The sequence below is a fragment of the Notothenia rossii genome (genome assembly GCF_949606895.1).
Source record: "Notothenia rossii genome assembly, chromosome: 6".
NCBI lineage: Eukaryota > Metazoa > Chordata > Actinopteri > Perciformes > Nototheniidae > Notothenia > Notothenia rossii.
Window position 1 is genome coordinate 57039899 of NC_136909.1, and position 17939 is coordinate 57057837.

Consider the following 17939-nt stretch of genomic DNA (forward strand, 5'->3'; position numbering starts at 1 on the left):
ATGACATGGATCAAAACTCCCCTGCCTCCTATCAGAAATCTTTTAGAGGGTTTACATATACTTTCAGAGTTGAATGAGAAGCCAGGTCATTTCCAGTAATCTAGACAGTTCCACTGATAACACATATTTCATTACAATGTAGTTCAAAACGAATAAATAAATGTCCCATTACCCATTACATCATAGAAAACGAGTATGGGCAAAGTTTGTTTAAAGACACATGTAACAATGTGTGTACTCTTGATCCTATTCTATTATATTTGTCATACTCATTCTAAATATTCAAGATGAGAAAAAGCCAGTGCAGTTGCATAATCTTGCTTCCTACTTTTTATATGAAGAATGTTTTTTGTAAGAATGTATTGAGGCTTCAGATTGTGAGTCACCCTTTACAGACTCCCCACAGCTCCGAATAGAGTGAACAGTAAGCCACATACTTAAAGTGGACCTATTATGCCAAATCCTGGATCTGCTCATTTGCACTCCCGGTTTTTTTTTTTTTTTTTTAGAGATGTGGGTAAGGAGGAAAAGACAGAGGGTTCTATTTTCTGAAACTTTGTGAGTCTCCTTACACACCGGGGACACATATTTATGTATAAAAGACATCAAAAGTGCATTTTGCATAATAGGTCCCCTTTAAATATACATACACACAATTGAGTATCAAAAACGACTCCTCAAGATGTATTCCATGCCATAAGACTTTCCTTCATTCTCACCATATGGAGTTTAGTATGAAGAAGAGCTGAATAAATATACATCCAAAAGGCAGGATGCCCCCCATGATGATACCAGGGAGAGGCTTCGTGTAGAAGGACTGCTCTGGGACCTGACGAGGAATCTGATTGGTCCGCACGGGGTGTTCAATACCCTGAATACACCAGTCACAAGAGAGAGAATCAAACATTCAGATAGGTGCAGTATATATTTTTTAAAGGGACCATATACAAATATTGAAGTGGCTAGTCATGTTTGCAGATTGTAAATACATTTTAAAAAACACAAATTGAACAAGGGTATATTGCACAACGTTTTATATTAATAGGCATATGGGTTATTTCCCATCAGGCATATTACAGTGTGTGTGTGTGGTGTTCTACCAGGGGCTGTTGTGGGTATTCAGTATGACCGCAATTAGAAAAATGTATCAGGAATGATTGATGTTCACTTACTGCCTTCTTGAAGCCAAAGTATGCACCTAGAAATGTGAGTGGCACTGAGATACAGAACCAAAGAGCCAATATGGCTACCAGGGTCCCAAATGGCATGGCTGCTGAAGACCCTTCCCCCAGAGGATCAGGTTCATTACAAGAAATCTGCAAACACCACCCTGCAGAGATGGGAGGGGAGACGGGGGGGGAGATATTTATGATTAATGAAGGACAGGATCAGGTGCTGAGTATTTTCTTTTCTCATGTGTGCTGTCTCACCCAGGGCAGAGGAAGGCTGTCAGCAGGACGTTGGTCTTCCACTTCTCTCCTCCAAAAGCTGACAAGGCAAATGAAAAAAGCATGTTGACCGAATATAAATAAAAAAAAAGGAAAAAGATTGAAGACATTAACCCAACTGTATTATGAATGGTCAATAACTGCAGCCCTACATGGGATTTCTTTCTCCTGAAACACTTCCTCAGGGTTCCTGCAGGTTTCGCCAACTCTAATTTAAGACTTTTTAAGACCTTTTTAAGACCACTTTGAATAGAATTTAAGACCTATTTCACGGCAATAAAGTATGAAGTAAATTGCTATGAAAGAAGAAATACGTCCCATAATTACTTACAAATTAAATGTATTCATGTTCAACATAAGAACAATGACTGAACATAACAGCATAACAGTACACAGAACTGTGTTAGCGTGTTAGACAACAAGTGTGTAGGCCTGTGTGTGTGTGTGTTAGGGCTGTGCAATTAATCGTATTTTAATCGCAATTACGATTTTGGCCTGCCACAATTACGAAAACATATATCGAAAAAAACGATTATTTTGCTTTGCTAGGTTGTGACAGTGCACTACAACATATTTGATCTAATTAATTTAGGCTAATTTATTTATCATATTTATATATGTTTAGTAGCTTGTGGAAGTGCGCTCCAAAATATTTGTTGATCTTGTTTATTGGTATTTATTATTTTTGATATTATTTATTTAAATGTATCATTTATTTTTGTATTGGTTTTTCCGTTTAATTATACATTCAGGGTAATCAACAGTTAAAAAGATACTGTTCAAATTATTATTTGTTTTTTACCAAATGATATTAATTATTGACCAACATAATCGTGATTGTTGCCATAATCGAGCAGCCCTAGTGTGTGTGTGAGAGGAGAGAGAGAGAGAGAGAGAGGAGAGGAGAGAGAGAGAGAGAGAGAGAGAGAGAGAGAGAGAGAGAGAGAGAGAGAGAGAGAGAGAGAGAGAGAGAAAGAGAGAGAGAGAGAGAGAGAGAGAGAAGCTATATTCAGAGCTCTGCTGCCTTGACTACACTATTTCGTCGTTGCTGTTTTATGATTGGTGTTTAGCTACGGTATTTAGCGTCTACAGCACCTCCGCTTTTAGGGTTGACGTTGTAGACCCAAACGTCGCCCGGATGTTCCCCCGGTGTGATTGCGGGAGCTGCTGCACTAGCTCACGTTCCACTAGCTAATTCTACATTAGCAAAACAAACGCACATTTTATTTGCAAAAGGTGCAGCGGGCTTCAAACACGTTTCCCTCCACTGTTTCAACCAAGCACTAAATTAGATGTTTTCCAACCAAATAAGGTTGAACTGACACTTCTCCATATTAATTTGTAAGTAGATTCGAAGATACATGAGTTTCTGACTGCCGCAAGCTGAAGCTTGGTTGCTAGGTTATTAGCTGGGTGTTCTCCAATAAGGGGCCGGGGAAACAAAGGTTAGTGATTACTGGTTCCATGTTGATTTAATTCAATACAAATTGTTGGGGGGAACTGAAAGGCTATTACCGTACTGGTTACTTTGCAGCCCGTACATTTCCCCCAAAACACATTTAGACGCGATCTCAACACAGAAGTACCTTTCAAATCCGATCATTTTTAAGACCTTCTAAATCATATTTAAGATCTTTCTTATTTTTTGGGTCATATTTAAGACCTTTTTAAGGCCTTAAATTCATATTATCAAATGTAAGACTTTTTAAGACCCCGCGGGAACCCTGTTCCTCTCTCACTTACATTTATAGAGGCGAGCAGCCACATATCCAGCAGGAGTTCCCAGGAGAACCCAGAGAACCACAGCACAGGTCATCAGAGCGCCTCGGTTTGCTGGAGAGAGGAACCCCAGACAGGCGAAGACTGCAGAGGGGACAGAGAGCATTATTACATGATACAGGAAGTGAGTCAGTTATACAGTAGAGGTCAGGGCATCCGTTCATATTTCAGCTGAACATTCAATCAAGTCAATAAAACAATTGGGACCAAGACATGTACTCAGTGGGACATTTTTCAGTCTAGAAATAAACTTAAACTTGCTCATTTGAAACATATCTGCGACCTTCCTTTTACTGACATTTATTGTCAACCTATCAAAGATAAAAAGTAATACTGAGATATCTGGGGTAAGCTAATAATAGTTGCTATATTTTTTGTTTAAAGGGCCCCTATTATCCCCCTTTTCAGGTTCTTATTAGGGGGGGGGGGGGTGTTCTGGAGGTAACAGGGATTTTTGCCTTTGCAGACCATTTACATGCACTAAAACCTATAGAACACTACAGGAAAGAGAAAAAGCATTTATGTGCAAAGTGGGGATTTCTTTATAACCGTTTACCACTGTACTGCGATTAATATGATTTGTTTTAAATTCTACTAAACAATCGGTAAGGTAATATACATAAAAAGACATACACAAGGTAATGAAGGTCATGATGAAGATCTGGGTTCCAGAGCCGAGAAAAACCGACAGCAGCATTCCCTTCCTTGGAGGTCGGAAAACATCTCCATGGACCAACTTCCATCCAAACTCCTCCTGAGCATCCTCCTGCAGAACAACACAAGAAAAGAGAGTTAAGATTGACCTTCATTGATCCCCCCGTAGGTGTTATAGCAGCAACAGAATAATATATACAGGGATAAAAAGAATAACATAAAAAACATGTTTTAACAGTATGAATAGAAATAACAAAAAATACATGAGTTAAACTCTGACTGTGAATGTACATATGAGCAGGGTTACATGTGCAGGTAATAGTGCAGGTACACGAGCATTGTGCTGTGTTGCAGTGGTGACTATGAATGGCTACCACACCCCCACAGGTACTACTCACCACAGAGTCCATCTGATTGTATCTGGCAATATCTTTATGCAGAGTCCTCAGCATGATCATGGCTACCATCCCAGACAGGAACAACACGATCACCAACGAGTTCATGATGCTGGGGACAGAAACATAGCAAAGCCAAATGAGTTGTTGCTGTTGCAGGGTATATGCAGGAATCCTGAAGTCAAATGCAAGACCTTTTGTAAGACCCTTTCCATACATTTTAAGACCTCATCGCCACTTGGAGTTTTAACCGGTTACCTTGACGACACACTTTACCTCACATTTACTATATGTGATTGTCCTTCCTCGTTATCTTCCAACAATTTGGACACAAACTTGCATTTCCCCATAACGATGTTGTTTAACAATCGGCGTAAATGGACCTTTGCACGCTTCTTTAAGGCATTTAACCAAAAACACGTTCATTTCGAGAACAGGGAATCAGAAATGATAATGGCTGACTAATTTCCAGGTTTTAGGACTCATTCCTGCACCACTCTACTCCAGGGTGGAGCAATGGTTTGACTGAATCATTATAAAAGGGAGGGACAGACTTTATCATGTTTTTCACATGATGGTGAGGTGTTTTAAAACTAAATAATTATGGCTGAGTTCATTCTTCCCATTGCTGTAAACCTACTTTCACTGAAAGCTGTTGTGAAGTGGGACTGTTGTGTCTATGGATTAGAAAGAGACACTGCTGTTGTTGAAATACAGTTTCAGGGTCTGCTTTGCCGTGATTTAAAGGGTGAATGCAAGATAAATAAACGTCTCGAACTGAAGATCATCTTAAATCTAGCTTTCTCACAAAACGTGGGTCAGCCGTTCCACACCTGTCCCTGCAGGCTCTCAAAACATATTACAGATTCATTTTGGGTCAACCACTTTCGTTGTTAATGAACTTCCAAACGATACTGGCAGAAGAAATACAACAAGGGCTCAAAACAACAACTAACTATTGTGAAAACATCATATATGACCCACAAAATGAGGGTCAGTGTGTGTCAGTCTTACCTGAACCACTGGATGTTGGTGTGAGGCATCGACTCCAGGATGTAGTCCCATCTAGACGCCCAACGTATACTCTTGTCCTCCTAAACACACATACACAAATGCACAAGATGTTAAAGAAGCCCTATTATTTGTTTGGGGGGGGGGGGGGGCATTTCCTGTAGTGTGTTATATGGGTTTGTGTGCATGTAAATAGTCTGCAAATCCTAGATCAACCTAAATATGGGGAAGTTCCATCTGCAGTCTAATTGGAATGCCAATGTCCCTCTCCTGCCCCTCGAGGTAGATCTGCTGTTTGACCCATTCAATCATTTCACTCATGCCTTCTGTCAGGCTTTGCTGCACGCACATTATAAGGTATGTAGATGAATGGATCTAATGCTAAACCAAAGCACAACACTATAGCGAGGACAAATGAAATTCCAAAGCTGAATATGGAGCCTGCAGGATTCAGCTGAGCTTCCACAGAGACAGGTGTGTGTGAGAGGACGATGGTGTGTGTTCAAACTGTTTGTTCACAGTTAACATTTCACTGCTTAATTTGCATCGCAAAACATGATGCCAATTATTGAAACCTTCCTCCCTATGCAGACATTTCATCTTGTGTTGTGCAGCCTTACTTTTCACAAGTGTCAAAATAACAGAAGGCATTAACTGCAATTTTCAATGTATACTGTATTTTGTATTTATACATTTACAAGGCAGGGGGATTACTTCTTCCTTAATAGTTCCCACTCTAGTTTGTATGGTGGTGTTTTAGGATTACTACACAGATGTGGAAATGAATGTAAAATTATTTCTGGATCTTGAGACGTTGTTTAGATCAAAACACTATATTTTACAGTTCCAGATAGAGGAGACTAAATGTTTTTGTAGATACACAGTGATCTGTTAGATGTAATGCACATGTAAATGATAAATTGAGGCATAATAAAGTTGAAATTACACTTGTTTTTCTTAAGAAATGTCAGGTTGTGCATCAAAACAAAGGAATCAGTTTGGAGTTGTGGTTATTATGCTATGACTTTACTGGTCCAGCCTTCTTTTTCAGATTTGGCTGTATGTGCCCCTGAGATGAAATGAATTGACGGCCCTGGTCTATGTGCTTGTGTTGTGATAAATGTTCTGCTCAGTGTATGTTGTCAGGTGTTTGGTAGCCTATATTGGCTGAGAAGGCCGATCCTTCAAAGTGGAGTAAGAATATATATTTGTGTGGAGCATAGGAATACAAATGAGAGAGAATAGATGTACCGTAATTTTCGCACTATAAGGCGCACCTGAATATAAGCCGCAGCAGCTAAATTGAATGATGTGTACATATATAAGCCGCACTGGACTATAAGCCGCAGGTGTTTTAATGTTTAATTACCATATGTAAGGGTTCGTGCACAGAGGGGATCGTCGGGAAAGAGATGGCTGTTTGAGGAAGCTCCCATTGATTAACATTTCAACAAACAAGTTGCATCTTTGCATAACGTATTCAAGTGTTACCATTTAGTGCAATAATAGCTACAGAACATGTACTGTGCTGTGTAAACTGTACTGTATCACATAGCGTTTCAGACACACAAACTTTTCAACTTTCAAACTTAAATGGTGCGCTCCCAGCGCACGTACCGGCAGTGATCTACAGCATTGGTTTTCAACCAGTGGTACGGGGATAAACTGTCTCGCTCTCGTAATGTCTGTCTGTCTTGCTCTCGTTCTGTCTCTCGTACCACTCTCGGTTCCACTTTTACTTTTGCGCGCTACCTGTCTCACTCTTTTCCGGCCTCCAGCTTTTCCTGCTGGAGCCCGCCGCTTAAAGGTGGGGGGCGCGGACCGGCCATAGAGCCCATAGAGTTAAAGGTGGTGGACTGTAACCTGTAAAATCCATAGATTTAGGAGGTCCCCTAGTGGCCGTTAGCTGTAAAAATCCATAGATTAGCCGCACCGTTATATAAGCCGCACAGGGCTCGAGCTTAAGGACCTCCCGTCGTCCCGGGGCCGAAAAAAATAGTGTCAGGGAGGATAAAAAATAATTTTGGGACGAATTTGGGACGAGAGTTAAAATAAAAATACCATGGTAACTCTACTACAAACGGCGATGAAAATGAAATCGACTGCACGTTGTGTGTAGCACACAATTATTAAACCTCCTTGTCAACATAAACACACAAAACATTTAGCAACCCGCGAAACACACACACACACACACACACACACACACACACACACACACACACACACACACACACACACACACACACACACACACACACACACACACACACACACACACACACACACACACACACACACACACACACACACACACACACACACACACACACACACACACACACACACACACACACACACACACACACACACACACACACACACACACACACACACACACAGTGTCCATGTGCTGTCAGCCAGCCGCACAGCTGGCTGTGCCCGCGAATTCCTGGCCCGCAAATTCGCGGGTCTATCTACAGTAGGCTATGTACTGAGTGTGTGTATTTCGCGGGTTGAGTGATGTAAAATGACAATGGTATCCCGTGGAGGAATTCTGAAATGTTTTACCTTTACATCACAAAAACGCACAGCAGAACCAGACCCTGGAGCGCCGGCCTCTTTATTTACTTACTCCACTTCATCCCCTATGGGTAATAAGGCTGAGATGAGAACCCTCCATCGTATTTAGTCCTTAGCAACATGCTGCGCCTCTCCCCATGTATGGATGGGTACCGAGCCCCGGTATTAAACGGGCTCCGCCCGGGCCGGAATTATTAAAGACAGTGGTAACGTTAAGCTCCGACGTTATCTGACTTTTTATCGGTACTGGAGACATTTAAAAAATATATGTCATATGTAGTATTGCTACATAAACATTATATCGCAGTTTTAGTTTATCCAACTCCGTTTCTAATATGCAATAAGACTACAACATGCGTCTATGATGTATTTTCGAGCTTTCCAATCCAGACGAGATCTCTCTCTCCCGTCTGTGTGCGAGGGGGCGGGGCAGTTTGTAAAGGTCTCCTGACTGTGTTACAGACTGTCCTCCTGGTTAGTGGTTACTCTGGGTTCTGTCTTCAGGACAGAGTGTTGGATTTTTTTGGTTAATTGGATGGGACTTGATTTGATTCAATATTAGTAATTTTCTCGTTTGTGTGTTTGTTTAAATATATTTAGCCTTTGTCATGTGATTGACTGATTTACTCAAATAAAAAGGTTAATGAATTATCATCTAATGATTTGTATGATGTTTTATTTATGTTAAAGGTCACTTTGAATGATTTTAACTAATGATAAGTAGTAGAAAAACTAATATTTTAAATTCGGGACGGTCCACATTAATTTCGGGACGGCTTAGATTGTATTTCGGGACGGTTCCGGGAGGATGGTGAAAAAAGTTAGTCGAGAGCCCTGCCGCAGCGTCGAAAAAAGGAAAAAAAGGCGCGGCTTATAGTCCGAAAATTACGGTAGCTGTCCAGTCTTTAACCAACTTAACTGCACAGGCTAGATCCGTTTTTTCATTTTTCCAAAATCCAGCATTCAGCATTAAACACACCAAGGGGATTTTATTGTACTGACCACAAATTTGACACTGTAGGTGTATTTGATGTCAAACACTCCCGTTTGTTTGTTTTTCAGGAACTTCGGCCCCCCAGAACAATCAGGACTCTGAAAGCTGGAAAGAGAGACACAATACAAATAGATTAAAGTATTAGATTCCATGTGGTGGCATTTTCATCTATCCAAGTTGGAACAAATTATGAAACCATTGAGCTGTCTTTGTCCTATTTGATTTAATGCATGAAAGTTCAGTCAGTCATACAGAGAGCAAACTGTCTGCAGAGTTAAAGACGCGGACGAGGAGAATCATTCTGATAGTTAGGGAGGCAGCACCAGGAAGCTCTCAGTTCAACCGATGGTGAAGGTCAAACTGATGGTGCACATAGAGTGTAACAACAATTGCAACAAATCTGCTTAATAAGGACTTTTCCCAAGCTGAGCAAAGACGTGGAAGCCAGTAAATAGTGATAAACATTAGCAAGTAAGAATCACACTGTGATATTATTCAAATTAGTGAGCGAGTGTTACAGTGCACTAGTTATCCAATAAAAAATGACACGCCAGTTATTACACATGCATATTGAGATCTTTTCACATTGCAGTTAGAACTTAGAAGAGTGCTAATGTATTAGCATCCAAAAGAAGTTCCAAAGTAACTTGCTGAGAAAAACAACCAACATATTACTACATACTACTTACTGTAATGCCAGTGGTTTAAAGTAAATAGGTAGATTTACTCAAGTACTGTACTCAAGTACAATTCAGGGACTCCATTTGTTATACTTTTACTCCACTTGAGAGGTTAATCGTGTATATTTACTCTTATTTTTTTGTAATACCTTTAGGTACTTGACACACTTCAATAAGACTTTCGTTACACTTGCCGTTCAATTCCACAGCATTCATTAGCTGCACCTTTACAAGCTTTGATGAAACTTACATATCTTTTTTTTTTTTTGACCAGAGAGGGCTTTTATTAGAGATGTTTTAAGTTGAAAGGAGGTGACATTGGGGAGGACATTGCCTGAATGTTCGGCCAGCTCGGGATTCAAACCGACTTACTAGGCAGCGATTTAAGCATAAGGGAAGCTTTATCCGGAGGCACACCTGGAGTAAATTCACCAGCTACCCTGCAGTATATTACATGTCACTTGTTAGACGCTTTTATCCAAAGCGACTTACATACTCAATACTGTGGACAATCCCCACAGGAGCAATTTGGGGTGAAGTGTCTTGCCCAGGGACACAACGACATGCTGACTGCAGTGGGGTTTGAACCTGTGACCATCCCCAGACCAAGGCTCTACCCACTGCGCCACACGCCGCCAGTATACAAAGTCATTCAAACTAGCTGCACCTTTACCAGCTTTGATAACACTAATGATCAATCATTATAAAACACATCATATATATTATTCTGAAATGGACCAATCTGCATAATGACTACTTGCCAATGTACTTATCTAAAACTGCATTACCTTTTGGGTTCAATCTTGGCAGCAACCAGCCGAGCTCCCAGCTGCTCATGCTCCACGATGTGGTAATGGATGGTGATGTCCACGTGGTTAAAGATGTAGAACGCATCCTTTTCATTAAAGTTAGGCTGGAAAACAAAACCAAGACACACAGGTGTAAAGCAAAGACAGGGTAGTAATGACTTATTACAGATACATCTGTGTGTATGATATGAACCATTCTGACTTCTGAGATTGAGACTGAAAAGCTAATATCAAAAAAGGGACTTTGTGTCATTTGTTTTTTTTAAATCAAAAACCTGTGCCATTAAAACAAAGATCCTATACTCACATCAATTCTACATATAGGGCCCTAAAAACCCAAACATCCTATAGTAATTTGCAAACAGTGTCAACATCTCACTAATGTTGATGTATCAGATTCCACTGTCTAATCATTTTCTATACAGATTTAAATATTATGAATAACTGGCCGTTGTAAATATTGTTTATTAATGAGAATTGGACTGGTTTTGTCTGTGTCCATGTGTGACTCACTCACATTGACTATGCAGGCGTCTTTGGGTCGACCTGCCTCTGTGACGTAACAGCCGATAGGGAAACCAGGATTACAGAACTTCTGCTCGTCTTCAACATCGTAGCACCAGGTCACAGGCATGTTATCCACAATCCTACACACACACAAACACACAAGCTGTGAGCATCACCAAAGTACACATTATAAAATCACAACATAATACCTAACTAGCTACATTTTATTAGTTTAAAGTTTTAAACAGTACACTCAGGAGACAGAATGGAGATATGGGACAACCCCATGTCTAGCTTTAGAGTAGAGAACCAGACACTAAACAGGAAGTATTTACAATATATATTACTGACATTCTGATTCTAATTATTTAGTTTTATAAAACACACAAACACAACAAATTAGATACATTTGGATGGATAAATTAAATTCATACATCAAGTTTATCAGAAAAAACGCAAGCAAACAAACAGTCACCTTATTTAAACGATGCTAGTGCAGGGACACTAATTATTACTGTGCAAACACACACATCCTGCTCGCTGAAGCCCGTCAGTTGTTGTTCCTTAAGCAGCTCTGTTTGTTGGGGGTGACTTTAGGGGTGCACACACGAAATTCTGCTCCAGCTTTTTTCCGTCTGCTCAGTAATCTAAATATTCTTACGCATATTTATATATTTGTACACACTACTCTCCCTTCGTGTTCATATAACTTATTTAGTTTTATCATGCAGCACATCATGCACTTTTAATCTGGGACAGGATTTTTTTAATGTCGGGTTATATTTAAAAAGAAAAATTATATATGCTATTTTTATCTGACTTCTTTGTTTGCATGTATAGTTTCGCGTATGCATGCACGTGCACGGTTGTGGCATGACCACCCAAACAGAAAGATATGGACACAAGATGTGTGCACATGTATTTAGTTTAATATCCATGTGGACATGATCTAAGTGGTGGGGGACCTAACCTCCTCTACGGGGGTCCGGGGGGGCATGCTCTCCCGGGAAGGTTTTTTTTAAATGTTGAAGTTAAAAGCATCAATCTGGTGCACTTTAAGAGCAACATTAGGAGATCTATAGCTACATCTCTCAACACCCATATGGAACAGAACTGTAAGTGGATTTATTTTTCTTTATGGATATTTTACAAATCACTGTATTCTTTTTTTATTAATAACAACTTTTTTTTACTGTCATACAGGCAAGGTGCCGGTACTCAGTAAAATGCCGGTACTCAGCCGCCGGCCACCGGTGGCACGTCATGACGCATGACAACAAATATGCCGCCGGCGGCATCTCATGACGCATCTCATGACGCATCTCATGACGCGCCGCAGTGATAGACTAGAGCAGAAAAGTAACATAACGTTAGCATTTCGAAAATGTTAGCGTGGCTTAATAGTGCGAAAAGTCAGCGGTTGTCGCCGGACAAGGATTCCCTCTCTCCTTTCCTGCTGAAAGATGGTGAGTGTACTCAGGGACGAGGAGTCATTTAACCAGCCGCCAGTAGGAGTCAGGCTTTACTTTCTTTTATATCCATAAAGAAAACGTAAATCTGTTTACAGTTGTTTCATATGGATGTAGCGAGGTATCCATATATATCTTCATTTTGCTCTCAAAGTGCACCAGATTGATGCATCTAACTTCAATATTTAAAAAATAATCTTCCTGGGGAAGCATGCCCATGTCATTTTGTATTTATGTACAGTGAGCCTTTTTAAAATATACAGTAAAGAGACAAACCCAGCAGCATTATAGGATATACTATATGACTTTGAGCCAAGTACTTGTTTTTGGGCTGTATAAATAAATTGACTTGAAACAGTTGCTGATTTAGAGTACTGGCACCTTTTTTATTCCAATTCAAGCACTGTTCATAGGTAAATGGTGTACTTCTACTCCACTACATGTATTTAATACCTTTAGTTACTTTACAGATGTGGATGAATGATGTGAAATATAATCAAGTGTTAAATTAGACTTTAGTTCCACCTGGAGTAAATTCACAAGCTACCCTGCAGTATACAAAGTCATTCAAACTAGCTGCACCTTTACCAGCTTTGAGAACACTTTAATGATCAATCATTATAAAACATATCATATATATTATTCTGAAATGGACCAATCTGTCTCTATACTTCTGAACGCTCTGTCCCTGGCAGAGGCCCCGCCCCTCGCAAACAGAGAGACACAGGGAGATCGCTCTTCTAGAGCGGAAATAATGATATTGCAAGTTAGAAACGTAAGATGCATTTTGACAGACAAGACGGACAATTGGGGGGAAATACCCTGCATTTTTTAATGTCCGATAGTCCACCATTAACACCTTAGTCCCGTCAATGAAAACTAAATATACATTTTGTCAAAGTTTTCGTTATCAAGAATCTATTTTTAGCTCGTCATCGTCTCGTCTTAGTCATGTAAAAAAGGTAGTTGACGAACATTTTTCGTCAGTTTTCGTTGACGAAATTAACACTGCTCAACAGAAACTGCCCTCCTCGCTGTCTCTGAGGAACTGCACACGGCTAAAGCAGCCTCCCTCTTCTCTGTCATCATCCTTTTGGACCCGTCTGCTGCATTCGACACGGTGAATCATCAGATCCTCCTTCACACTCTCCAAGAACTTGGAGTTTCAGGCTCTGCACTTTCCCTCCTCACCTCATAACTCAAAGACCGCACCTACAGTGTAACTTGGAGAGGGTCCGAGTCCGACCCTTGTCAATTAACTACAGAGGTCCCTCAGGGCTCTGTTCTTGGTCCCCTCCTCTTCTCCTTGTACACAAATTTGCTCGGATCTGTCATTAGCCCACATGGTTTTTCATACCACTGCTAAGCTGACGACACCCAATTAATTCTGTCCTTTCCCCGCTCAGAGACCCAGGTCTGCTTGTCTAGCTGACATCTCTCAGTGGATGTCTGCTCACCACCTCAAGCGCAACCTTGAAAAGACTGAACTGCTTTTCCTAGTGGGAAAAGATTGTCCCACTCTTGACCTAACAATCAACATCGGCACCTCTATTGTTTCCCCGACTCAGACTTCAAGGAATCTGGGTGTGACCCTAGATAACAAACTGTCCTTCACTGCAAACATAGCTGCTACAGCCCGCTGCTGCAGATACACGCTTTACAACATCAGGAGGATACGTCCCCAGCTAACCCAGAAAGCGACGTAACTTCCGGTCCAGGCTCTCGTCATCTCACGCCTAGACTACTACAACTGCCTCCTGGCTGGTCTACCTGCATGTGCCATCCGACCTCTGCAGCTCATCCAGAATGCAGCGGCTCGTCTGGTCTTCAACCTTCCAAAATATTCCCACACCAGGCCGCTACTCCGCTCACTTCACTGGCTTCCAGTAACTGCTAGAATCCACTTCAAGACACTGGTACTAGCGTACGAAACCACACACCCCAGCACGTGCACCCGCACTGCGAGGGGGACCCAAGTTCCCATCAGCAAAAACACGTCGGTTTGCTATCCTGGCTCCAAAATGGTGGAATGAGCTCCCCATCGAAATCAGGACAGCAGAAAGCCTACAAATTTCCGGCGCAGACTGAAAACCCATCTCTTTCGACTCCACTTCGAGCGATAGAATTACTAACAAAGAATTTCTAAACAAAGCACTTATATACTAATAAAGGACTGGCTTATCTAAAGCCAGTTGAGTAGCACTTGAAATGTTTTGGCTCTATGAAACCTGATATACTTATATGATTCTGTTTTCTTCAAGTTTGTATCTTCTTGGTCGAATGCACTTATTGTAAGTCACTTTGGATAAAAGCGTCAGCTAAATGCAATGTAATGTACTTATAGTTTGTTTTTACTTATTATGTTTTTATTATTCATAACATGTGCCCCCTTTTTTTATATAATAAGGGCTCGACAGTAACGGTTGCCAGGTTGCCATTGGCAACCATTCAGAAAAAATGTCAACCACTTCTTGGCCTTTGGTTGCCATCAGTGGCAACCAGTTTTTAACATAAAGAAATAAGGACAGCAAACAGCAAAATGTGTACCCCAAAATATAGATAAATGTTAACTATTTGTTGTATTAAGAGTGATATTTAATTATTGTTGTGACCAGTCGGAACCTGATACTTAAATTGCACGTGCATTGGTGTGATTACGGAGCCAGACAGCGATGCAGTTTACTCGCTGGCGTGGTGCGCCGTGTGTTTGTTTTACAAAAAATGGCGACGAAAATTAAGTTGTTTGACTGTGTGGTAAAAAGTTCAGCCAACACCTCAACTTCTCAAACGAATGTTCAAAGTGATTCAACTGATAAAGCGTAAAGTAAACCCGAACAAAAAGCTAAAAGGAATGTTGTCCATTCACTTCCGGTAAAGGTTCCTTCAAAATAAGAGTCCCGATCTTATATCTTTACGATAGGAAAATATTGGCATAGAATTATAATCACTTCTATAAAAAGGTAACACATTTTAAATATAGTTAGACATATTAAAGGTCATTTACAGCATTAATAATTAATATCTAATTTTTAACTGTGAATGGTTTTCATTTATTTAACATTAGAAATGTATTAGTCTGGCCAATCCAAGACTTCAATGCTGAAGGGCCAGTGGATCTATGGTGGGGGTCAGCACAAAGGTCATGAAAACCCACATTTGAAAGGGAGACAACGGATGACCAAGAAACTAGTGACTTGCTCAATTAATTTGTGAGGGATCTATGAGGAACAGGACAACAGCTGCCCTACTGGTATTTTGTATACCAGCAATTGAGGGTGGACAAGTTTACTACCACTTAAGTTTCAAATAAGTGTGTTAATTACTTATTGTAAAGCATTTGAACATTCTTTTGTGTCACATGTTCATTATTAAGTTGATGTATAACTGTATAGTATCTTATTTATTTAAAATATAAGGTATCTAAAAATGGCAACCGTATTTTCAGTTTTGGCAACCAAAAGCTGATGCCTGGTTGCCAGCCTGGCAACCACATTTAAAAGTTAGCTTTGAGCCCTGATAATATGTAAGTCTACTCTTTTTACTGATTCTGTATTGTCTCCTCCTTGGTGGCATGATTATACATGATTGCGTATGACATGGCTAACACTATATTAGTTATACTAAATTAAGTTTTTAGTATAAACGTGTTTATACATTCATACAAGATCCTCTCAGATGTTGTGTTTTAGCAGAGGCTCATTGAGTTCATTCATTATTCATAGAAGTCAGGGTGTGTGTGTGTGTATGTGTATGTGTGTGTGTGTGTGTGTGTGTGTGTGTGTGTGTGTGTGTGTGTGTGTGTGTGTGTGTGTGTGTGTGTGTGTGTGTGTGTGTGTGTGTGTGTGTGTGTGTGTGTGTGTGTGTGTGTGTGTGTGTGTGTGTGTGTGTGTGTGTGTGTGTGTGTGTGTGTGTGTGTGTGTGTGTGTGTGTTATACGTACCAGTGATGCTGGTAGTTGAGTAGCATGCCTTTCTTCAGGAACTCCAGTTTGTTCTTGTCTGATGCTTTGCTGGTGTCGTAGGTTCTGTTGCACACCGACTGACACACTGCAGGCTTCTTAAACTCAAACTGACACAGAGGACACAGTCAGAGCTCACATATGTTCTCCATCATTGATATACACAATGCATCATTCTCCACTATGCACATTTACAAAACAACAATAAAATTACATTTGATATAAAAACAGACATTACTCTATCAAAAAAACTTCCATGGAAATAATGACAAATTGTTACAAAGATAATGAGTGGTAGTGTCTATAATGTGAGTGCATATTAAATTATCATCCTCCAATGTCTGTAGAGCTCTTAGAAATATGTGTTCTTAAAGTCAGTGAATTAATTTCAGTTTTCCGCACTCTCGCGGGAATATCTCCGCAATGGAGGAAGCTTAAGTTTCACTTTCGATTGCATGATATAGCCCAGCACAACACCTCCGTCAAGCATGTTGCCACTTGTTTGTACCATTTTCAGGCGATTTGTAATCTGTTCTAGAAAAACGATGTGTTTTTTAGGATTTCAAGAAGCATATAGAACAAACAATGGATGTATTTTATGAACATTTATCCATGCTGAAAGTAGATTTAGATGTGTTAGGAGTGAGATAGAGATTATTATCTAATATTTGCATCTGATGAAGCATTGCATGAAGTCTGTTGATGATCAGAGGCTGTTGTTGGGGCTGCATAAACGTTTTTTTATTTTTGTTTTGTCGACAGACCATGCAGGCCTCAGAGTTAAACTTGGGCCTGCGACCATAGTTTTATTGTATTTTGTTTTGAAAATCCACAGCGGAGGTTTGTGTCGTACTACATGCGGTGTATTTTGCATATCTCTCAGTAGCCAACAATCTGTGAGTCTGTTGGCTCGGACATAAACTTGTGTTTAAAATAATACTCCATAATAAATGTAGTCTACATTTCATAATAAGAGGTGTAAAACCTGAGAGGATTTTAAATCGCATTTAAACGAAATGCTTATACAATCTGTAGTTGTATTTGTATTGTTGATTTAATGTCTGAACGAGGCGATATAGAGAAGGTTAAGCTGTCATTGTTAGGCTGTCATTTGTTATATACTGTTGGAATGGGTAAGCAGGCCTATTGTTTTTGGATATTTGTGGAGTTAGGTGGTCCATGATTGTTTTTATTGGTTAAGTGGTCCTTGGTATAAAAAAGTTTGAGAAACACTGCGATAGTGGATTGTCAAAGGGGGAGCCTCGTTACGGGAAAATTATACAGATGGCTAGTCCGCCCCTGAAAATGTCTATGCAAACGTTATTATTAATAATATATATTTTTTTTTAATTATAAAAAAAATTAATCCATTTTTTTTTTAATATATATATATATTTTTTTATTTTCCATTTTTATTTTGTAATCATCTCGCGACCCCCACTTTGGGAACCCCTGCTCTAGGCGACCGCCTAGTTCGCCAGTGCCAAGGGCCGGCCCTGCTTACATGTATAAGAGGCCTTTAATTGTAAATGTTCATGAAAAAGCTGTCTGTATTGTGTCTTACTTAAAGAGGGGAACCATATTTGTTGTTCCTGCAACCAAAAGCTGATGCCTGGTTACCAGATTGGCAATGACTCTAAAGTTAGTGTTCAC

At 40.1% G+C, this 17939-nt stretch overlaps 1 protein-coding gene across 1 annotated transcript in view; it reads right to left on the reverse strand.

Moving 5' to 3' along the window:
- Positions 1–698: 698 nt before the first annotated feature.
- LOC307043443 (transmembrane 9 superfamily member 2-like) overlaps positions 699–17939 on the reverse strand; it is a 28801-nt gene continuing 11560 nt past the window's right edge. Inside the window, 13 exon segments of the mRNA XM_079687899.1 lie at positions 699–871; positions 1173–1288; positions 1291–1311; positions 1314–1330; positions 1431–1488; positions 3192–3311; positions 3861–3993; positions 4280–4388; positions 5291–5370; positions 8873–8969; positions 10333–10457; positions 10871–11000; positions 16269–16396. Coding sequence (XP_079544025.1) covers positions 716–871; positions 1173–1288; positions 1291–1311; positions 1314–1330; positions 1431–1488; positions 3192–3311; positions 3861–3993; positions 4280–4388; positions 5291–5370; positions 8873–8969; positions 10333–10457; positions 10871–11000; positions 16269–16396 — 1290 coding nt within the window. The 3' untranslated portion in view covers positions 699–715.